The 24,222-nt window shown below is 43.7% G+C and overlaps 1 protein-coding gene across 4 annotated transcripts in view; it reads left to right on the top strand.

Annotated features, from left to right (window-relative positions):
• The window catches only part of gabra3 (gamma-aminobutyric acid type A receptor subunit alpha3), a 101,562-nt gene extending 86,850 nt beyond the window's left edge, over window positions 1-14,712 (top strand). For 2 of the 4 annotated variants that reach the window (XM_030438825.1, XM_030438826.1), the window contains exons 10-11: window positions 8,723-8,761; window positions 8,907-14,712. In XM_030438825.1, the coding sequence (XP_030294685.1) occupies window positions 8,723-8,761; window positions 8,907-9,227 (360 nt within the window). In that variant the 3' untranslated portion in view covers window positions 9,228-14,712. The remainder of the gene's footprint in view (window positions 1-8,722; window positions 8,762-8,906) is intronic. The other 2 variants (XM_030438827.1, XM_030438828.1) reach the window with 2 other exon arrangements.
• Window positions 14,713-24,222: the final 9,510 nt, after the last annotated feature.

Here is a 24,222-nt window from a genome sequence, read left to right as displayed (position 1 = left end):
GCGGAACAGTGAGCGCAGGCGCTGAGGTAAACTCCCAGAGACACTGGCCCTGATTTATGACGGCAGCATATGTTCAAGTCTCAACCTAAAGTCAGTGTAGGCTCATTCTCCCCAGGAAAGATGGCGTCCGCACATCACGTCTGCATGTTTACCGACACGCTGATTACAAAAAAGTGAGTGTGCATTATTTAAGGTGAATCACCTGAGGCTGACGTTTTTATTTTTTAAGCATGAAATCTAATAAATAACAGCTTACGGGTTTTTAATTTGTCGATAGTCTGGCCTCTTGTTTATGAGGATGTAGGACGTGGGAGTGAATCTGCATCAAGGTAGGGGAAGTGGAAAACACAGATTACTCTGGCACAAAGTCTTTTTCGTGTGCTCGACTCAATTTAAGGGTGGTGGATTTATCTGGAGGTCTTAAGCAGAAAATGCTTTGCTCTGAAGCTGTGATGAATTCGTAAATAAAAACCTGATAAGTCCCTCGTGATAACCTCGACGCTTGAATTCCCCGTGATTCCTGTGATGTTTTATAACTCAGTGCATCAAATGAAACAGATTAGAGGCATGAGGCAGCATCAGAGCAGCTAAAGAGAAGCAATGAGGGGAAATTAAAGCACTTGCTCCCGTTTCTCATGAGTTCATGTGGCCTGTAGCGCCACGGAGGCTCCGTCATCCCGGTAATGAAAGGAACAAATGGATCATTGACAGAATCAGGTGTCAATAACCCGTCTGGGGTTAAAATTGACGGGTTTTGGAAGTAGACTCTAAATAAGGATTTCTTCCTGTCAAAAAAATCTATGAATTAATGATGTATGGACGGGCCACATGGTTCTTTTTAATCAACTTGCTCAGTAGATCCTCGCACGATATCGAAAAGATGTCAGAGAATAGCATAAATGTTGATTTTGCGTAAAAATCGCAGAACCACATATGGAGTTTTACCCAGTTACACTCATTACTGACAGCAAAGGGAGGCAAACACACCATATATTTGAATTTCAGATGTGAGACACACGTTGGTGGAATGGTACATTGTGCTTAAGTGCAGATTTAAAAAGGTACGTGTTCTGTAACTTACAGTAAGTCTTTTCTGTCCATGACACTTTCTTCTTCTACTCACAAACATTGTGCTTTCTACTCCACTACATTTACCAGAGAGCTTTAGTTACAACTTACTGTGATAAAACATATCATGAGTTTATCAAATATCTTATTTTGCTATAAATTAAATTAAACTGCCCAACAATACAACTGATGCAATTCGAACAGTCAGTTGTGATTTACAATTCATCTTATTACATTTACCTTACCCTAACCTTTCTTGTCCGTCAGTGGTTTTTATAGGTTATTGTGCATGTAAAAGGTCTTTAAAGCAAAAAAAAAACGAAGCTCCTCTCTCCCACGGAAAACGCAGCTCTTTAAACGCCTCGTCAGTAGCCACGCCTTGTATTCTGTGACTTTGTGACATCACCAGATCACAATTTGCATTACTCACAGCTAGTTTGACGTGTCAGAATTAATTCATCACAGCTGCTCTGTTTGTAAGCAGTGTTGGCTCAGGCGTGTGTGTGCTGACCAATCAGAGCGGACTGGTTGTCCAGGAGGACGGGGCCTTAAAGAGACAGGCGCTAAAACACAGCGTTTCCGTGTTTTTTGAGCAGTTGCTACCTTTTTCTAGTAGTAACCCAAAATAAAAATTAGGAATGTGAAAGTATTGGAGTGGAAAATGTGCAACATAATGAATTTATAGTCAATAAATAAATCTTTCTTCTTTTTTTTGCCCAATACAAGTCTGAGCTTTTTCAGGAGAAACCTGGTCAAGGTGGCAGCACAAAAACATTGTTAGAATAAACAATAAAGACAACAGAAGCAAGCTGAGGGGAGTTACTACGTGTGCAGCTCAACTAAGCAGAATGGATATATTACTGAGACTCTTCTATATTCTAAATGGATCAGTACATATAAACTGTGGGGATAAAACAAAAGACGCAACACTACATTTGAAGGTGGCCTTCTGGGTGTTTTATGCATCTGAAAAATGTGAAAATGACATATGAGCACATTATGAACCTGTCCTTTTTGGTAAATTGCAGTATAGGTTAGAGCTGTTATGTTGCTGCGAGCACATAAATTGCTTCTATCAGCCGCAGACATAATACAGCATGAAACAGATTTCTTCTGCTGCGACAGACAGACCCACAAATCTATTTTCTGCTACTAATGTACAAACTGTTTGACACAATCAGTACAGCCTTTACAGTCAGTTTTTTTTTTATAGCTTTGGCATTTGGTCCTCTGAGTGATTGGCAGGAGTGCATATTGCTGCCATAGAAGTTTCCAGTCGGTGGGGAGAATTTGCAGCATTACATTGCAGTAGAGGAGACTTTTTTTTCTTTTGATGCCTCGTCTTAATGGCGACAGCCTGGGCTGCCTTCTCGGGGGCTGTGCTGAGCATGCAGTTGTCATAATAGATAAAAAAAAATGGGGTCACGGAGGGAGACAATGCACTCCCATCATCACACTCCCCGCTAGTATAAGCTTCTGGAAAGCATTGGGATCAGACTACACATGGCTTCTTTCATTTTTCAGCATATTAACAATGAAATAAAAACCTATTGGAAGAAAACCTATAAGGTCAGTGTGTCTTCCAGGAGAGATGTTTTAGCTCGGTGAGTCCTTTTGAATACCGTCCCAGTCATCAGAGGCAGGATTTGATCCACCACTCTCACTGCAACCAAACGATGACTTCATCGCGCCCCAGGCGCTTTCTTTTTCCAGACGCTGAAATTGTGAAGCTGTAGACGAGTCAATGTGCACTAATTTACCTTGCTGGTTATGGAGCTTCTCTGCCATTTTCTTCCATTTCCTGTCGCCTAACATTCTGTTTGACAAGCGATCTACCTAATTAGCTCTCCCCTCGCCGGCTGAAGGTGTGCTTATTACAGAAATTAGCCGGTGGGGAGTTTGGTTGGGATGAGAGCCTGCGTGTTTCTAGGCACTCCATGACACAAGATTGGACACCAGTGTGTTAGGCATTATGCGCTGGTTTCATCAGCAGAGGCGGAGGCACTGGCTCATTGTGCTGTGGGCTTCGCTGCTGGATTGAATACATTTGCGGACTTTTTAACACAATAGTTTGGTAGAAATGGCCGTGACTCAGCCGGTAATCATTATTCCTGGCAATCACATTTCAGCATGACAATGTTAGTCATCGTACTGCAACACAGAAGTAGTTACAGTTAAGTTTTCTAGTGGAACAAAACTTTTATGCTCCTGAGTTATGAATGGAAAGTTTTTGTATCCGGCGCACGATCTGTGTGTTCAAGCATCAGGTGTCGCCACCATTACTGCGGTGGTTACTCCGACAGTGACATCGATTTTAACATTATTCAGAATTTAGATTTTAGACATTTGAGTGTCATAGACCATTCGCTTCATTTCAAATGATGAAGCATGATGTAATATACTCACATTGCTGCACTAGCATGCTAGCTTAATCAAAAAACGAGAACTGAAATTGCAAATTTGTGTTTGTTTTGATGGGTAATCACGATAATTGTATTGATATCCTGGCAACAAAATGCCAGATCTGCCTACAGGTCTCTTATAGAGGGGAAAAAAATTACAATAATATCAGTTAATCAATAATAATCATACAATTCTTGATTAATTTTTGGCGAACATGCCTAGAGAATTAATGTGAAGTGTATGGTCTCGGACAGGGAGAGGCTTGAGTATTTCGCATTTATGTATTTCAGGCGTGTGTGAGCTGACCAATCAGAGCAGATTGGGTATTCCGGGGGGGGGGGCTCTTAAAGAGACAGGAGCTAAAACACATGGTTTCACATTCAATTCAATAATTTTTTTCCAAAGTTGGAAGTTTGCCACTTTTGTTGGAGCAGCTGAGAAAAGTAAAGGTTCTTCCCGATTTTTGCTAGACATCACGGTGAAAAGTAACGTTACATAGAAGGTGAAGGTAAAAGTAGGAAGTTGTCGGCTTCTTAAGACAGACGGCTTCTTGTGAGAGGCACAGCAGTAATGGCCACTTTTCTACTTCCAGTACTTCACCGTTTTTGTGTCGGTTGTTTAAGCTGGAGGTGTGGTTAGGCACAATATTTCCCACTTGGCAAGCTGCCTCTGACTGCTGCGACAATAAACAACCTGTTTAATGCAGCAAGATGGAGTCGTTATATCTGACTAACCATCCTTAACTATGCTTTTATTGCATATTAGCACCGCCATCAAACCCAAAATGCAGCTAATGGATTTCCTTAATATCTGGTGTTTAAGGAAGTAAGTCTGAGCTGGACAAAGAGGAAAAATAAGACATAAACACAAAACAAGTTTTTCAAAGAAAAACAAGTGATTGGAGGAACCAGCTTTAATCAGGATTACTGATAAAAGAGTTTAATTAACTCATTAACCTGCAACACAACCTTGCAGTGATGAGATCAAGCGCAGGTCACCTCTACAACCAGAAGGTTGACGGAACATTTTTTAAGTGCCACTAAAAAAAAATAATAAACTCTCTCACACACACACACACACACACACTTGGGACACTGCAGCTCCCCGAACGCAGTCTTGCACGCACATACACCCACATGCTCACATACTTGAGGCTATTAAATATGCCAACACTTCATCTCCAATCTTAGACAGGGACAGACTGTCACAAGGTTCAGTCGCACGCACACATGCACACTCTGAGCTCCACGCAGCAGGACACAGCGAGGCGCAGTTGCCCCCGGGGCAGTTAATCACACTCATAAAGAAATTCTGATGCAACAATTTGCAGAAGTAACAAAGACAAGGTCAATAGATGCATTGTATTCGGGTGGGGTATTTGTGCCCGCAGCTAGACCGAATGACTTTGAATAGTGCGCAACAATCTTTTGGCCGAGAGCAAATAATGTGCTGTGTCACATTAGGTTTGTGAGAGCATGCACGCAGCCCGATGCCACATGTGGTTCCCCCAATAATTAGACCATATGAATTACTGCGCAGGCCGGCCGAGCCGAACAGCGCTGGAAGATTACTTTGCTTGGCTCGTTTGTCAGGTTGCTGGGCAAAGACCATCCTTAACGCCAAGGACTGAAGAGTTTAGGGTGCTGTGATTAAGGTCATACGACACGTTATCATAGTCATTGGCTTTTCCTGCTGATGCAAGCCATCGGCGTGATGGAGGAGGCTCGTGCTGGTGTTAGACGCGGAGGAATCGATACCCTGCAAAAAGGATCTGGTTATCCGGGGGCTATCAGCGCGACTCTTTCTCTCCCTTTACTAATTGACTGGAGATAGACCCCTTCAGGCGGCGGCACACCATTTCTCTGTTTAATGCAATCAGCCGTCTGCGGGGTTTGTTAGCTCTCCGCTACCCTCGGCGTCTTTGCAGAGGAGCTTGAAGGATGGTCGTTCTGCTGTTGTCCTGCTCGCTCGCTCGCTCGAGGGGGAAACACTGATCACACTGAATGCGTTTCCTCCTCAATCCTGCTGCCTGCGTCACCGCGAACAGATCGACTGAAGGTTATCGAGCGCTTAATAACATCAGTGCGATTCCAACTGCGGGAGCATCTTATATCAAGGTCCCTGTATTAAGGCGATTGCAAGACACTTATTAACATTAGTAAGAAGCTGATGCAAATGTTAATAACAGTATCTTAAACATATCAATTCATTTACATTTTTGGGGGCATTTAGCGAATCACACTGATGGCGGTGGCTGCCATGCAAGGTGGCGACCAGCGCGTCAGGAGCAGTTTGGGGTTCAGTATCTTGCCCAAGGACACTTTGACATGCAGACCAGGGGAATCAAACCAGCGACCTTTCCGATAACAAGACACTTACTCTACCCCTGAACCACAGCCGCCCAATATTCATATTATTAATGTAACTTAAAAGATAAGGAACTTCTTTGTAGATGCTTAAGAACATTAATAAGAGTCTTACATAATTGTTTATAACAAACATATTTACTGACTTTAGCTAACCTTAGTTTGGAAGGAAGGTCAGTAGGGAGGTTGAGTTAGCAAAAAAAATAACAATCACCAGGTCGGTAAGCTATAAAGGTGTTGTAATGCTTCTACAAGCAATTCTACAACAATTTCATAAGGCTTTGAGTAAGAGTCTTGTTAAAGCTGCTGTAAGCGCTGGTTGTCAATTTAGCTAACTTCCTGTCCACTTTGCAGCTAGCGATCCCCTCCTTCCTCTCCGTGTCACCACACTTGCACGACTCCTTTCTTTTCTTCAAGAGCTTTTCTTCCCCCGGCGTGTTTCGCGGCTTAAAGGAGAACTTCGGTCGATTTAAACATGCAGCTTCATTGCTCAAGCTACCCTTGACTTGCCAGTACCGAAGACGCGAACACATTTGGTCCAACCATTACAGAGCTCCGTGAACGGAGATTTAGCTTTACAGCTAACAGCATGGGGTCAGAACTTTACACTGTGTTTTAAGCGTCTTAACATGCTCCACATCTCACACCAAAAGTTATGCAACATCAGCAGACACCTTACGACACAGCACTGTAGCGTGTATGACTCAAACTGAATAAAAAAGTAGTTAAAACAGTGTGTTTGTGCAAGCAGCTACTTACCTGTTTGTTGACATCGGCGTCTTCCGGTAGCTAGACCAAACTAGTCAATCCGTCGAGGAAACATAATCCAGCATTTTCGTGTTTCTGTTCATAATGTACATGTCCATGTTACAGCCTGTCATGAGCCATGAGCCTTACAATAGCCTGTTAAGCCTGTTGAGCGCACGCTCGACGGATTGACTAGTTTGGTCTAGCTACCGGAAGACGCCGATGTCAACAAACCGATATGTAGCTCCTTGCACAAACACACTGTTTTAACTACTTTTTTATTCATTTTGAGTCATACACGCTACAGTGCTGTGTTGTAAGGTGTCTGCTGATGTTGCATAACTTTTGGTGTGAGATGTGGAGCATGTTAAGATGCTTAAAACACAGTGTAAAGTTCTGACCCCATGCTGTTAGCTGTAAAGCTAAATCTGCGTTCACGGAGCTCTGTAATGATTGGACCAAATGTGTTCGCGTCTTCGGTACTGGCAAGTCAAGGGTAGCTTGAGCAATGAAGCTGCATGTTTAAATCGACCGAAGTTCCCCTTTAACCATCACCAGGAGCGCTGGAATCGGAAGCTACACCTGTTCCACCATCGCACGATCCTGCTCTCCTGCTCTGGGCAGGGACTTCAGGAAAATGTCTTTCAGGGAGGAGAGACGTGAGTTAGTGACCAAACACTCTGTAAAATCAAACTGTAATAGTGATTGCTGTTGGAATTTAGAGATATTTAACACTTCTTTAGAATAAAAAATATCACTTAATGTCTTACAATCAAAACAATAAAGCTGCTGCTATTATTTAACATCATATTAACATGTTGTGAAGCATCATATCAGGACTTTCAAGGGTCCTATTGCCTATGAACTAATACTTATAACAAGCACATTTATATAAAGCTATAACCATTTCACTGCTTGTCACATTTTCCATTAAAGAGATGCTTCCCTGTGCACGAGTAGCAGCACACTGGTCTCGTTCAGACCCTGAGCAAACATATAAAACCCACATCTCATCACCTGTCTCCATTTGAGAACCAAACTAATCATTTTAGCGAGGAGCCGTGTGCCGAAAAAGAGAGATCCACCATGAAGCATTCTGGAGGAGGTTGAGAAAGAGGGGACATTAGTTATGCTAATTAAAAAAGATGGGAGTCGAAGGAAAAAGGGAAGGAAAATTAAATGAAGCTGAAAAAAGTAGAGCAGAAATTAAATCTTGGCTCAGAGCAAAAAGTGAAAACAGGGAGCAGTGAAAGCGAAACACTCCGTCAGACGACACGCAGCGCTTTTGGTTGTGCTGCAGATCCTTAAAGTGGCCACAGAGGGGGATGAGTGGTGAAGAAAAGAAAATGACCCTCACACACTGAACGCCACACAGGAAACTAAAACTGTGCCCGGTGATCAATCTCGGTGCCCTACTTGTTCTCTCACGTTCGCCGTGCGAGCCGCACTCGGACTCTCTCAGGCCGACGGGATCCTCCGCTGTTGCGAGTTTAAGCCTTTCTTTTCTCCGAGAGGCGCCAATTCAGCAAATAAAAACTGTTGTCTCCCCGCGCCATTTCAATATGAAAGACAGTCTAATGATTTCTCTCGAGTAGTTGTCGTGAAGAAGGCACTTTTCTCCAGCCAGATTTATCACACGCAGCCTTTTTTTTGTCCTTTTTTTTTTTTGTCGTGTTTGTTTTATCGCAAGCTGTTCGCCTGAAGAGGCCCGGCTGCTGTCGTTGATACCGTTTGTCAGACATGTTTTAAGGCGCCGCTCTCTCTCTCTACCTCTCTCTCTCTCTCTTTCTCTCTTTTTTTTTGCTTTTGTTTCTAATCCTGCTATGTGCTGCTACTGCTAACTGTTAGCAGTAGCAGCCGCCAATCCAGCCTGGTTCTGCACGGATTGCAAAATCTAATTGTCTCAGTTTCTGCACTCTTGATTTTTTTTCCGTCATGAATTTTTTCATCATGACCGTTTTTTGTTCTTTTTTTCTGCATTCCAGATTTGTATGATGCAGATTGGAATTGACAGTAATTGATAGTGTTAAAATGTTTCAAAAATAACCTCCAGCTAGCTACTGATGAATAGAGTATGTTAAGTTGGGTAATTTTAATATAATTGGTAAACTTTTTTTCTTTTCTACTTTTCTTTTCAGGAACCGTTTCAGGCTAACATGGCCAGGATTAAAGATCTGGTTAGGCTTTTGTTTTGTTCTTGTGTGTGTCGTGTCTCGTGGTGTTGCTTCTATTTCCTCTTTATGAGTTCAAATGGAAGTATTGTTGAGTCTGGTGCTTCGCTCCTGACAACCTTTTACTTTACTGCCTTCCTTCTTTTTGCAGAGGAGAGAATCCGCGACTCTGTCCAAAAAGGCCAACAACACCTTCAACATCGTCGGCACCACCTACGCCATCAACGTGGCGAAAGACCAGGGTTTGACGACCGTCTCCAAGAGCGCCGGCGGACCGTCCACCAAACACCCCTATCTCCACAAAATGGACGACCCGTACACGGAGGCCAAGAAGTCCTACAACCGCGTCAGCAAAGTGGACAAGATATCGCGCATCATTTTCCCCGTTCTGTTCTTCATCTTCAACTTGGGCTACTGGGCCACGTATGTCAACAGAAAGCCCGCGATCATGAAGGCCAACAACCTAAACTGAATCTGACTAAATGTAAGGCTTGATCTGTGTGATTTTCTTTTCGGAAAGGGTAGACGAGTTTGCGGGAAGCCAAGTCCATCACATCTTATCGTGTGTGTGTGAATGTGTGTGTGTGCGCGTGCGAGCGAGCGCGTTTCGTGAGCTTTTTCTTGAGAGTTTGATATTTTGCACGTCTGTATAGATGGAAGGCAAATTTTTAAACACATAGTAGATTCACATATAATAGAGGACCTTGGAGGGGAGCACATTCTCACATCAGACTGTGTTTGTGTAGCGTTTCTTTCCTCCCCCCCGACACACACAAACACACACACACACACACTTATCTCTGGCCCTGTTCCCCGCCGTGAGTAACCCCGCGTTCCCTCGCCGTATCTTGATTGCTTGCTGTTTTCCGTAGAGTAGTCGACAAAAATGTGTTTCCACTATGTTTTGACATGTTTGCGCTTTGCTTATAATAAGTCAGAGCGAGCATGCCCGTCCAAAGTTTTTTTTTTCCCCCCCATCGTAGCTCATTACCGACGATAAGGTTTTGACACGTCCGTCGAGTTAAACCACATGCATGCACACACGCACACGGATACACAGTGACGCATCGGGGTGGAAAAAAAAAAAAAAAAAAAAACGCCAGAGGAGCAATTCATCGTCGTCGTCGTCGGTTGCTGTACTGTGCTCCGTTAGCTGGGGGCAGCCTGTATAGTTCCATAGGAACATCATTAATAATCGTCAGTGTCTGGCCTTCAGCTCGTGCTGAATCTCAACAGACCCGATGCGGTATCATCTGGAATTGCTTTCGCGTCCCGCGGGGCTGCCTGTACATTTTCTAGTCCAGTGGCTCTTATTGTTTAAACTGGCTGGGTTATGTTCAATGACAGAGAAGCCATGTGCCTTTGGTGAACACACACACATGATTAAAAAACGAAGAAAAGGAAAAACACTCGCTCACACTTGCATTTCACAGCGCACACGTATATGCACAAACAGTCTTGTGTGTATATTACACGCAAACTGGTGTCCACAGGCTCCGTGCACCACCGTATGTGGCTGCGACCCCTCCGCCTACACCCCCCCCCCAAACGAGCACCCGGTGTAAAAAAATCGCCCATTAGCGTGGAAGGTTAACAGAGCTCTCTGCCTGTGAAGAAGACGAAGCGGAGAGATTAAAAGGATCCAGCGTCGTCCACAACAATTATCATGTGCATTTATGTTTTGGCTCGTGACGCGGCGTCTCCGTGAGCCGAGCGGTCGAAACAAATCGCCACCATTACCTCAGACTGAAGCCTAATTCTGCACCACGGTTTATTATTCATATTATACACGGAAAATGCAAAGAACACTTCACACATCCGATCCTACCAGACGCTCTTATTTATTTCACTATGCTTCTTTTGTTTCCTCTGCATCGGTCACTGTGGATATTTTCTTTCCGGCTCTGTTATGATTTCTTTCTGCCTTTCTGCCACGTCATGAACCAGATATTGATTCATGTGCTTTTTTGCCCTTTTTATACCTGATTGTGTAGAGTACATTGGTGTTGATTTGATTGTCTACATATGCTGTACTGTTTTTTTTTGTTTTTTTTTGTGATTGACGTAGACAACAAAAGGCCGATATGTCACAGTCACACAGTACTTCAGAAACAAACGTCGGAGACTCTGCCGTCGCTGGAGACCGTCGCGCCGCAGAATGCTGCCAAATCGATAAGACGACTGCCTGATTTATCCGACGACACGTTAATGAACTGAACCGAACTGTTGTGTTCAAATTGATCATCTTTCAACGAGGTGCAGAAGCGTCTCCAGCCGACGTGAACGTCTCCAACTCTCACTTTGTTCAAGTGACATCTGTATTTTTTGTTATGTGTGAATTTGGTACGTGTTTACTCAGATGTTTTTTTTTGTTTTTTTTTTTGCCGGACGCACTCTGGATATTCTTGCTTAAGTATAGACTCGGATTGGCCGCTGTACTTTAGACACTAACACGCAGCGGATTTCTTTAAAACTGTATCTTCAGTGGTGAAGCATAGGAGAAAAATTGTGTTGTGGCCTCTTTACAAAGGTGTGTTGATAACACGAAACATGTGTAATGTATCAGTCATAGGTTAATGCATGACAATCTGTACACGTGTCTGTCTGCAACCTCCGATAATGGTGTTTGTCGCACTGAAATAGGGCTTAGGATCAATGTTTCTGTAGTTCATCCCAGTTACTCATCAATTACCTGCTCATATCCTCGGCAACATCTGCATAAACGCACTTAAAATCCAATTATTTGTGCATATTGATGTGATGCTAATGATTTACGGCTGGCACAGACTTTCTGAAAGTGTTTTTCACCCTCATTTGGTGGCACGCAGATTTTAGGGTTTAATTCAGCGACTCAAATATTAAAATACAACATTAGTGGGGAAAAGGTCGGGAGGTGCACGACTGCACAAACCGCCGTTTCGTATTCAGGTCACATTCTGACTTGTAATTGCAGGTTTCGGCTTAGATACAACAAAATGAAGGATGATCATTTATTTATCTTTGCAATTATTCTTGAAAAACTGAACAAATGAACAACAGATTAGATTTGTTATTAATTTCGTTATCATTAAACCGCCGTGGTGGGTCGTATCATTCTCAGCGACTCCACTCGTGCAGCGTTTTTTTTAAATTATCCGGCGGAATCTTTTAAACCGTAACGACAAAATGAAAACACGTATTGAGAAAGTCTTCCTCTCTCGCGCGGGGCGGAGAGTCTTTAGAGGACGTACTGTTCGCTTCAGCCCGAGCGAAGATCTCCCGGTGAACCATTTTCATATTCAAACAACACACACTCTGTAACCTCGAACAATGACCAGACTGTCGTGATAAATCATGACACTAAACTCTGGAGGAGGTTTGTGAGGAACTCATTAAATTTTTATGGCCACACCGAATTACAAATCAGGTGGATGTGTCCCTGCTTTTTTTAATACCTCCTCATATTCTCTCTAGAACAACACTCTGACAGAATCTGGCAGAATATCTGTTTTTTCTGTCTCTTTCCCGGACGTGATCTTTGATCATATTGTCTCAAACAAACTGATTCATGAGCTCGTACACATCAGCTGAGGGCGTATCCAGCCTGCTGGCTGCTGCTAATTCAGGATCTGATGACACAGAGCGCTCATGTTTATGCATGATTCCTCTGAGTAATGTGATCGAGGTACTGTAGGTAAGTAGTTGTGAGAGGGAGCAGCCGCTGAATATTTGAGCTGCCTTTGTGAAATAACTTGCCTCGGAGACGGTCCGTCCTCCGAACGACACAGCCTCCCTCCGTCATAAATATCAGCAATGTGCTCGCCCGCCTCGAGCCGGCCGATGTGAGCACTAGCTTGTGTAATGTGGAGACCAAAGACGCATTCACACGGCAACTTCATGTGTGCAGGGACTGTTTTAATAGTCTAAAAGAAAGCAATGTAATCCCATCCACGGTGAGGAGGGGTTGAAGTACATCACCCCTTACAAGTTATATAATCAATTTAAGTTTTGTCAAATGTGAAATGGTTCACCAGGAGATTTTATTTGTTTCTTTACTTTTAAATGTGCCATTTTGGAACCGGCCTCCAGTATAAAGCATGAAACATCTCGTGAACTGCTCTTCTAAACGACCTCACACTTCAAAATGCAAAAATCGGATTCAACTTAAAAAAAAGGTCCAGTGTCGAGGATTTAGTCTAATTATACTTCCAGTGTATAATTACCTGCAACTGTGTCTGTGTTACAGCAGAATGAACCTTTTGTATCTATGGAGGGAGGGAGTCCACAACCCTGTTTTCTACAGTAGCCCAGAACGGACAAACACAGCAGTGGCTCTCGAGAAGCCTTTTTTTTTTTAGAAGGGGAGGGCGAGACGAGGAGTATTCAGGTGATTGCATTCTGTAAACTCACCTCTAGATGTCACTAAATCCAACACGCAGGACCTTTATTGTGAACTTTAGATAAACAACCAGCTTTTTTTTGGACCAGGAAGAAAAGCGTTCAGTCCGAATGTTTTATCGCTGATGCTTGGAATGATTCGGTTAAGCGAAAACATCTCTGTTCTCTCTGTCGTCATCTGTTCCTGAATGTACTGTAGCGAGCGAAGGACAGCGCGGGATTGTGCGGTGTAAAGATTAATAGGGGTCCCGTCTCATTACACTACACTGTGTACTTCTACTACTTAAATAAATGCGTCCTGTAGGTCTCAAGAGCTCGCACTTGACGCTTCAGCTCCTCGGCAAATCACCTGCCGAGTGTCAAGTTTCTAAAGTTGCAGGATTTACCTTTTTTTTACATATATATATATATATATATTCACGTATCTTGTGATATGTGATTGTGTATCTGTGTGTTGCAAAAAAAAAAAAAGAGGGGGAAAAACACTTCCAGAGCCACAGAACCACAAACTCTGCACTCTGCAGCAGAATCTCCGGGCGGACCGACGGCCACAGCGCACTGATCACGCAAACAGTGCAGAAGGCGAGAGATTGGTTGATCAACTTTAACTGTGAAAGAAAAGAAACTGTAAGACGTGAGCATGAATGCATGTACATCTGGCGTCTCGTGTCCAGAGTTTGTGGTAATTCAGGAATGTGTTGAACATCTGTGTTCCTGAGGGGGGTTCCGATGAACAGGGCCCGGCTGTGTTGTTGCCATTTAGGTCCGGTTAGGATTGTGTGATCCGTGTGGTGAATATTTTCCCCCTCGCAGGGCCAGAGTTAACATTACAGCAGAAACACGTCATCCTATAAGATAAAGTATATTAAGAGTATATCACCATAGGAATATATATTTATGCTATTCAATCAGTACGGCATTAAATATTATGTTTTATACGACGTAACCTTCCGCAGCATCGATGCACATCTCTTGATGGGTAGAAAAAGCCGTAGACAAGTAGAGAAACTGATACTAATTATTATAAACTAAATGGCAACAATTCTAATTGCTCAGAATAGTGTTACCAAGTTGTGAATTTGTAGATATCGTGGAATCAATGCGATAGTTTTTTTTTTTTTTGTGAATATTGAATATGTCACGTCATTTATTTTTACATCCGATAAGTACCGCTGTCTTACACGGAGCGCCGCGACACGACGTGTTGCGGCGTTTTTTGAAACAGACCTACAGTAGAGATAGTACTCATCGAGCTACTTACTACGACAAGATTCAGTACCTTGTGTGCACTTTTCAGAAACCTAACTGTGAATTAGCAGCTGTCTGCAAGCAGAGTTGTACACACTGTGTTCTCTCTCCAGCAATTTCACTGCATGTCCCTCCGCATCGGGAGATCAAACACTTCCTCCACAAAGACAGCTCCGGGAACATGGTGGACTTTGTGTTTTCGTCGGGGGAAGTGGCTCTCTACAGTGTACGCTCAGTGACTTGGACTCTTGTATGTTGCCCTCTCTCGTTCATGTTCTTACTGTATGAGATGTAGTGAAAGGAAAAGAGGATTAAAAGGACGTTGTATTTTGTCTCGGAGTTATTGAGCCGTTCAAGACTCGAAAAAGGTTTTAAAACGTTCGCCCCTCGGCGGACTCGTCTGATGTTTCCTCTCGACAAGTGTCTGATTCTTTGTGTGCATGCGAGTTGTTGAGTTTGTTGGTGTTGACACTGATTTGTTACGGATGAAGAAAAAAAAAAAACTGGCAGTACAGCGTGAGGACATCCGACAGGGAACAGAACATTCAAACGAAAGCGCGGCCAATTAAGAAATGTCTCGTTATATTTCCGTCAAGTCTGGCAACACATGCGGCTCGTGATATCAAGGACTGCTGTCGATCACACGTTTATCCCAAAAAGGTATTCAAGGGATCAGGATTGAGTTTTTCTTTCAGATCTGCTCGTATTCAAAAGACCGGACTTGAATTCCTGCCCTCGAACACTTCATGAAAGCTGGACAGTCGGTCAAAGAGCGCAGCCGAACATGTGAGCGTGTTTTCAGGCGGCGACGGTGAACTTTGACCAAATCAAATCAAATCAAATCAACTTTATTTATATAGCACCTTTCATACATGTAAAAACACAACCCAAAGTGCTTTACATTCAAAGAAAAGAAAATGAAACAAACCCCCCTTAACATCCCCACTCCCCGCAGAGATGATGATGACCAAGTGAGGAAACACCATTGTATGGGAGCCGTCCCCACGAGAGCCGTCCAAGCCCACGACTACAGGGGATGCCGCCACAGAGACCGCCCCGACCCAGACAGACAGGGGCCCATACCACGGTCATAAAGCCTTGGGGCAGGACTCCCCAACTATCGAGGCCCGGACAACCCCCAGGACGGCACCCCCCGCAGGCAGGCCAGACAGAGCTCCCGGAGTGGAGGGCCCCCATGAGGAGAACACTGGAGCTGGAAACTAAGACACAATAAATAAAATAAGTACTGAAAGAAATGGAAAAACCTCCTAAAACAACATAAATGAATGTTAATATAAATTACTAAGAGCAAAACAGAAGGTGCTGCAACAACTCATCCAATCGACCAGGAACTAAAAACAGCAAATCCTCAAAAGCCTCTCTCTGTGAGAAACAAACCTGCCAGAAACTCCCAGCAAGCTTTGCTTTTTGTAGTATCAATAATACCTACACTATCACCGTCTCATCCCAGGATTTCCACGCCGCAGTTGGGATAGATACGAAGGCAGTGAAAGTGTGCACGGAGCGGTGAGCGAAGCAGAGGTGGTACAATGTGAGAATGACTGAGCGTCGTCAATAAACGAGGCGCTGAAGGTTACCGTGGCCGCCTGGCTGCGGTCCAGTCCCGACTGCCCTATCGGTGCCTTCGACTAGCACAGGAAATGGCGCTGTGTCTGAAGCTAAAACGCCTCATTTTTCTCAGCACGCCGGGGGAAAAATGCGCTCTCTTAAAGCTCCCCGCTCGGACATATAAGGTTGTTCGCTTGCTTACCCTCGCCATGATGAAAGAAACAATCCATTATACATTTACAGGCTGCTGTTCGAACCTGCTCGAGTGCCGTATAGTCCTGTTTTTGTGTTCTTGTGAGCTGCACGGCCGTTGTGCTCATGCTCATTCGCCCGAAGCGCCGAAAAAATGAGACGTATTGAGAGAGTTTGATCACAAAGAGATTAAAGAGCTGCACTCCTTCGATCTTCAGTCCGGTTGAAGGCCGTCTTCTGCTGGGATGATGGCTCTGTTTCAGTCACATCCAGGACTGAGAGAGATGAATGAATGAATTACTGACATCACTCTCTTCAATACAAATCACTGAATTACAGAAGATGGAGATTTAAAACATTCGGCATCGCTATCAATGCGTGATGTCGGAGCAAAAGCAGAAAAACCTGGCAAAAAAAGAAAACAATGTTTTTTAAACAGCAGCCTGCCTTCACGGGGTGTCTGCTCTCATTTGCAGCAAAATGCCACGTTACATAAGTCATTATGCATCTGCAAGCGTGCTGCAATTGTTTTAAGTGCTCAAACTGATCACCACAGTCATCGCAGACGGCGGCACTAAACATCTAATTTATGTTTTCCGCACCAACCCTCTCATTGATGTGCAAAACAGGGTGAGAGGGAAGAAAAGACGCCGATATCTGATCTCTGCTGACTTATGAGGTCGGCGCCGGGCCGATCCTGCCAGACAATAAAAGATGCTCCCTCTTTGTTTATTAACCTCTGTTCCATCGTTGCTCTCAAAGCGTCCACCTTTCTAGTGCTGCGGATTATTTGTGGGGCCGCTGACAAACTGCCTCCGACCTCTTTGTCCAGACAGGCTCTCCTTCTTCACGGCGAATAAAGATTCAGCGCTTTCATGTGTCTGTTGGCAGAGCGACGGAGTTCGTGAAAAAAACATTCAGAGAGACAACAACAAAAACAAAAGCTCAAAGACGTCCGATTGTTACTGTGCGGTCCGACGTGAGGCCAGTCGGGGAGTCTTACATCTCGAGGAGACGGCCCGATTACACTACTGGGGAGCTTTGTTATGTAGTTGAAAGTTGCAGAAACACGTCTTAAAGGGATATTCCGGTATAAGTTTAATCCATGGTCTAAATCACCATGAAACTGTGTTAGACTCCCTCTCGAGAGATCAAGTTAGCAGACCGCTAATTTACGGAGTTTTATCAACCTCAGAAACGACCGCACGACAACAATACATTGCAGTAAATGGATCCAAATATAAACCGCCACCAAAAAGCCACAAATAATGCTCAGAACAGCACCAAACTTCAGCAACAGTACAAATAGGGTCTCAGCACATAGTCCGGGGCATCTAACCTCCGCTAGCTTAGCTTCCGCGGCTCATGGATGAAAATGTATGATTATGACTCCATGGAAAAGCATTCAAAGTTCATATGTGTCTTACCTGCCAGTTTATAACAGTTATTATCGAGAGCGGACAGGAAAAAAGAACGGAATTGAGCATTTCTAACCGCACTCGGTAATCGTCGCGTCGGGACTCTCCCGACCCGGAAGCTGATGGAGGAGAGTTGAAATCTGTTTTTAGCTTCACAATAGAAATCCAGCTAAGCTAGCGGAGGTTAGATGCCCCGGACTATGTGCTGAGACCCTATTTGTACTGTTGCTGAAGTTTGGTGCTGTTCTGAGCATTATTTGTGGCTTTTTGGTGGCGGTTTATATTTGGATCCATTTACTGCAGTGTATTGTTGTCGTGCGGTCGTTTCTGAGGTTGATAAAACTCCGTAAATTAGCGGTCTGCTAACTTGATCTCTCGAGAGGGAGTCTAACACAGTTTCACGGGGTGTTAGACCATGGATTAAATTTACACCGGAATATCCCTTTAACCCTTTCAGCTCACATGGAAAGGATTAACGCGAATGGCAGTTGTCATTTCCTGCAAGCAAAACACACACCGAGTTCAGCATTCTGCAGAAATAAAGGGCCGACGATGACGATTGAGACATGTGGGATGTGAAAGTGTTAATCGGGATGTGGAGCATTCAGAAAATGTATTTTTAACCACAGTTTGGGACACAAGGCCTGTGACCTATACAGGACAGTCAGCTAGGCCGAAAAGAAAAAAAAGACCACATTTCTCGACAGGAGGAGAAACGCACCTGCCGCTAATCATCGAGCGATATGTGACCATTCACAGGCTTCTGGGTGACGTGCAAATAAAATGTTGTTCAAGGGATGAAAGAGGGAGGCTCGGTTCTTTGATCGGCTGCATGTAAACGGGAACATTAGCTGAATATTCATGTTCATCAGCCACGTAAGCGCCGCTAATTGGGATAAGAGCGAAAGAATAAGACGTTTTGTACATGCACTCAACAATAAACAACGCCAGCTCCGCTTTGTGACGACACCACGCGGCCCTCGACCCCAAAAAAAAGAAACTACTGAACTGGGATCAGCTCGTACACTGCGACAGACACACTGTCAACTGTGCAGGTAAAACCTAAACTAGACTAAAGCGTATTAGACTCGCTAAAAATAAAGAAATGGCTTCAAGCAGGTAATTTTCCTGCTTATGATGACCTCAAGTGCGCAGTTATGAGTTTAACTTAAGCAGTAAGTGTAACAGCAGTATAAACCACAGCCCAGACGCTCAGCCCTTCAGATGTAATTATTATTGAAATTAGTGAAAGGAAGCTGTCACATTAACACTAATTACTTTGAGCTGATATATGCTTCTAATGCTGAGCTGAGTGTGAAAAAATGTGCAGATGTGACGGCTCGCTGTGTGCCACAAAAAACCTTGAGTTTGCCGTGAAAGCCGACAATACAAGGAAATAATTACGTGAGTGAATCGACGCTGAGCGAGACAGCCGTCACATTAACATCACAAAAGCCATAAAACCTACAGTGTTAACCCTCTAACAGAGACCTTCTCTCTAGTGACACATAGTCAAGGACTCCGTGAAAGAACCAGAAAAGAAGCTAAGAGGAGAATATTCAAGCGCGTTTCAGCTAATGCTTCCTACATTCAAGCACTCGTGACTCACCTGTGTCATCGCAATGCACCTTTCACATGACGACCGAGAGATACAAGGACACAACTGGAGCTTCACGCTACATTAAAGGGATATTCCGGTGTAAGTTTAATCCATGGTCTAACACGCCGTGAAACTGTGTTAGACTCCCTCTCGAGAGATCAAGTTAGCAGACCGCTAGCTAACGTAGTTTTAGCATCCTCAGAAACGACCGCACGTCAACGATACACTGCAGTAAATGGGTCCAAATATAAAACCACCATCAAAAAGCCACAAATAATGCTCAGAACAGCACCAAACTTCAGCAACATTAGAAACAGGGTCCCAGCACATATTTCGAGGCATCAAACATTTGATATAGTTGCCGTATTTGTCGGAAAAGATAAACAAATCTCACCACCCGAGAAGCCTTCCTTGTTGTGGGGAGGCCCTGTGAGTCGATTACCGAGTGCAGTAGAGTCCCGCAGTAATTAAAGTAAGTCTACTGCACTCAGTAATCGACTCACAGGGACCCATTTACTGCAGTGTATTGTTGTCGTGCGGTCATCTCTGAGGATGCTAAAACTACGTTAGCTAGCAGTCTGCAAACGTTATCTCTCGAGAGGGAGTCTAACACAGTTTCACGGTGTGTTACACCATGGATTAAATTTACACCGGAATATCCCTTTAAAGGTAAATGAAAGAAGCAGGACGGCAGAAATTCAAAGTAAGCAGACGCCAAGTTAAAGAAAAAGCTACATGCTAGCCTCGGCAGCCATTTTGACGAGGGCACAACGGAACAGTGACCACTGACTGCGGTCCAGAGAGGAGGACAGGTGAACCCCACATCCAGCTTCAGGTGTGTGTCTGAGGCCAACAGGTGACTGGACCTGCAGGACCAACAACCATTGCTGTGTCTCAATTCAGGGTCTGCATCCTTCGAAGGACCCGGCCTTTGAGTCCCTCAGAGAGACCTTGTTAACCGCGTCAGCCGTTGGTAAATGTGACGGTCTAGCCTTTAGGGCACTTCCTGGTTGCATCACCAGATGTTTTACCTTTACGTCACGATTTCTGCTGCCCAAGCCCGCCAAAATGACAGCGCGCAAAGAATCTTGGGATATGTGAGGCCACGAAGGATAGCAGCAGTGCATCCTCCAAAAACAGGGAAAAGAACTCAGCATCTGGAGGAGCCTTCGAAATGAGACAGCCTTCGAGCGGCGTAGTGACGTAATTGGCCTTTAAATGCTCCTCTGAAGGATGCAGACCCTGAATTGAGGTGGCAGCAGGTGTTTTAAAGGCTCCACTTCACACATAAGATATTTGAACTCACCAGAGATGTCAAAAAAATCACAGAAGTTGCTGATAACAACAGTCTTTGTCCTGTTCAGCCACATCTCATCACTTCACACCTCGTGTTTCAATTGTGTACATGGCTGCTATCACTTTTTAACCCCATTATAACCATTTTGACCCCATTATTACAAGTGAATTATCTCCTTATCTCAAGATAAGGAGATAATTATTTGTCTCTGAGGAAGAACAGCTGACAAGACTTACATCGTTTCACTAAAGCGAGGTGAAATGTTCAGTGTTAATGGCGTATTTTTAAGTAAAGGTTCTGATGATTGCATGTAGACTGAATGTAACTAAGTACAGTTACAACTGCTTCTTTATACATCCACTATATGCTTTTGGAGGAAAATACTGTAGTTTTCACTCACTTAGTTACTTGTTACTTTGCAGATTACATGCTGCTCCTCAGCCCAGGTAGTTTATTACTCTTTCAATTAATTCATTTGATCAGTCTGATTGAAAAAGCAACAAATGACACTGATTCTGATCATCAGAAAAATACTAAATAACCGATCCCATGATAATCTACCAGGCCAATAACCATTGTATACAGTTTATATGCATGTAAATATATGTACTATTTACTTTGTTACTTATTCTTTTTACAATATGGTGAAGTTGAGTGACTTTTACCAAAGTAATATTTCATTAATCTTTACTTTAAAGGGCTATTCCGGTAAATTTAATCCATGGTCTAAATCACCGTGAAACTGTGTTAGACTCCCTCTCGAGAGATCAAGTTAGCAGACCGCTAATTTACGGAGTTTTATCAACCTCAGAAACGACTGCACGACAACAATACACTGCAGTAAATGGATCCAAATATAAACCGCCACCAAAAAGCCACAAATAATGCTCAGAACAGCACCAAACTTCAGCAACAGTACAAATAGGGTCTCAGCACATAGTCCGGGGCATCTAACCTCCGCTAGCTATCCGTCCGTAAATTAGCGGTCTGCTAACTTGATCTCTCAAGAGGGAGTCTAACACAGTTTCACGGTGATTTAGACCATGGATTAAATTTACACCGGAATATCCCTTTAACTCAAGAACAACCTGTGGGAAGTTGTTACAGTACTGGATAACTGTGCTTTAACCAGGAATATTTGAGTCATATAAAGTTAAATCTTCATTTAACTTCCCAATGTGAAGTCCAATTGGACCATCTGCACTGGCCACCCTTGAATATGAGCAGAAAACATATTAGTCCAAGTCACTACAGGACATTTGGTTGCCTCTGCAGGAGAAACCAAATTTGATGTCAAATGCATCCAAACTAATCCAACCATGTCATTTAACATTAATACAAATTTATATATATGTAGGTCATAACTCACGGCACCACTCGCTCTCTTACCATGTCGGAAAAATATGCAATTTAGGGAGCAGTGACGGAGGCGAAGCTGACCTTCTGTCACGTTCTGTAAAAATGAAATGGAAACATTTTAACATGATCTCTCTGGAGATTTTTGTCTTCGGATTAGGCGGATCTGTCGTGGCGGTCTGACAATGCGGACTGACATTTAATGAGTCAATCATGGTCCAGCTTCTAAAAAGCCTGACCTTCATCCCCATTGTGTCTCTGACAGCCACATGTAAAGCTCGACCGTCGTCTTTAATCGTAGCCTTTGTATCGAGACAGTGCGCCGCGACGTCAGGCCTCTGGAGCCGTTCGTCCTCGGTGTCGTCTCCGACAGCTCGCTCCAGCCGGGCTCCGTCTGCGGCCCGGCTTCAGCCACACAGGTAATTTCTTTCACCAATGCAGTCTCTTCTCGGTCCTGCTTCTTCTGAGACTTGACATTTTTATTTCAGCCACTTGTCATTTAGACGAGCGAAATAACCTTTAATTAATCCAGAGAGAATCTGTAGAAGACAGCGTCCCTCAGAGTTTTTCCAAATGATGAAGTCTGTACTAGAATTATCCAGGGTTTACAAGTGATACCTTGCCTGAATGTTAACAGCACGTCGGTGTATTAACAGTGTGAGTCCTTGTCGAGTCTTGTGTGTTTTATTACGTCCTTTTCCCTGTCAACACACCCATAAAAAAAAAAAAAACTAGACTATCCAGCGTTGTTTACTCTGGCTTCTTCTCCCTCCAGGGCCCCTCCTCTTTGATGACACCTTGTAATATTAGCAAATTAACTGAAGCTCGACTCAGTTCGGCGGTTTTTCACAGAGCGAGGTCCCGCCGGCTCCCCCCGGTGCACGCCGCTTTTCAACGATTAGTTCAGGTACTGGAACCGAACAGTCACTTCGGCCTGAAGGGTTTGTTTGGTGGGGCGGGCTTTTGTAGCTTTGTTGTTAATGAGGTTGCTTCTTTTGTGTACGAGTTGAACATGTCTGCATTCATGTCATATATTCACATATTCTCATTCTGGAGAAAAAGCAATACATGTTAATCGAATCAAATCAAATTGCCTTGTAGGTTCAGAGTGTTCGAGCAGGAGCTGTAAGTGTGCTGTGTGCCCTCTAGTGCCTTTACTGGTGCACGATGCGTAGCTAAGCACAAAACCTGAAAGACTCTCGAGTTTGATCTATTTAGAGGACTTTCCGGCTCAAGTACAAATTAAATAAGCACGTATCTTTACGTAAAGGGGCAGTTCACCCCAAAATCAATGCATATTTTTGTATAAAACACTTGAAAAACTCAACAGCAATGTGTCTTTCCAAAAACATAACGACACTGTTCTTTAAAATAAAGCAAAGACCTGATGTGCTCAGGTTTCACGTCAACTGTTTTCTTTCTGTATCACCCAGCAGAGGGAAGCGTGCATCTGCTTCATGGACAAGTCGAGTCGAGCTAACTAAGCTAGCTAATTTAGCAGCAGCACTCTTAATGTTTACATCCCGCGCTGTTCACGAGCACGAGCCACTCATCCGTGATCAGATGCACGCTTGCTTCTGCACGGTGAAACGATTTAGTGCCTGAAAACATTTTTGATTTCAATTTGGTGGTGAACTGTTTTCAGATCCATTTTCTGGTTTTGCTTCCGCAGCACTGCGTCAGGTAAAGCAGCTTACGTTTGGTAACCTTCGTAAGAAAAGTTGTTTTTTGAATCTTGTTCCCAACGCGTCAAATAATGACACCTTGGGAATGGAGGCCGACCGGTCCTACGATTCCAAAGTTCCAAACAGCTGAAGACGTGACAGGAATCAGGTTAAACGAGAGGAGTGACACGCAGCAAAGGGCCCCAGGCCGGGACTCGAACCCAGGGCCGCTGCAGCGAGGACAAAGCCTCTGTACATGGGACATCCGCTCTACCAACGGAGCTAAACGGCGCCCTGAAAGTGTCAGTGTTTTTGGGAGGTGGGGAAAGTCAGAGCGTCGTTATTTGAGGGGTTTGGAATGAGGCTTAAAAATCAACTTCTCTTACAAATAGCACCTTTTAAGATGAAAATGAAGTGAAAGTTATTATGTAAGTTTCTCCTAATCAACTAAAGTAGATGGGGACTTGTTTTAAGTTTAAAAGATATATATATTTAAAACATAAACGACTCCCAAGTATCAGTAAAGCCCCGAGCTGCAAATGGATTTTAAAAAGTCAATATCTAGCTCGTGCATCCACTTCAGACAAGGTGTGCGCCGACACTTTTAGCTTAGCGGCTACTTCAGTTATTTGTGAGGATGCTGCAACGCCGTTTTGCTGTGAAGCTTCAGCAATGATTTGTGGACTGTGAGTAGATAATGACAGATTTCTTTTAATTTTTGGGTGTATTTATCCTTTAAAGATGGT

The sequence above is a fragment of the Sparus aurata genome, chromosome 13, assembly GCF_900880675.1.
Source record: "Sparus aurata chromosome 13, fSpaAur1.1, whole genome shotgun sequence".
Taxonomy (NCBI): Eukaryota; Metazoa; Chordata; class Actinopteri; order Spariformes; family Sparidae; genus Sparus; species Sparus aurata.
The sequence above is the reverse complement of the archived record's forward strand: the minus strand, read 5'-3'. Positions and strand labels throughout refer to the sequence as shown.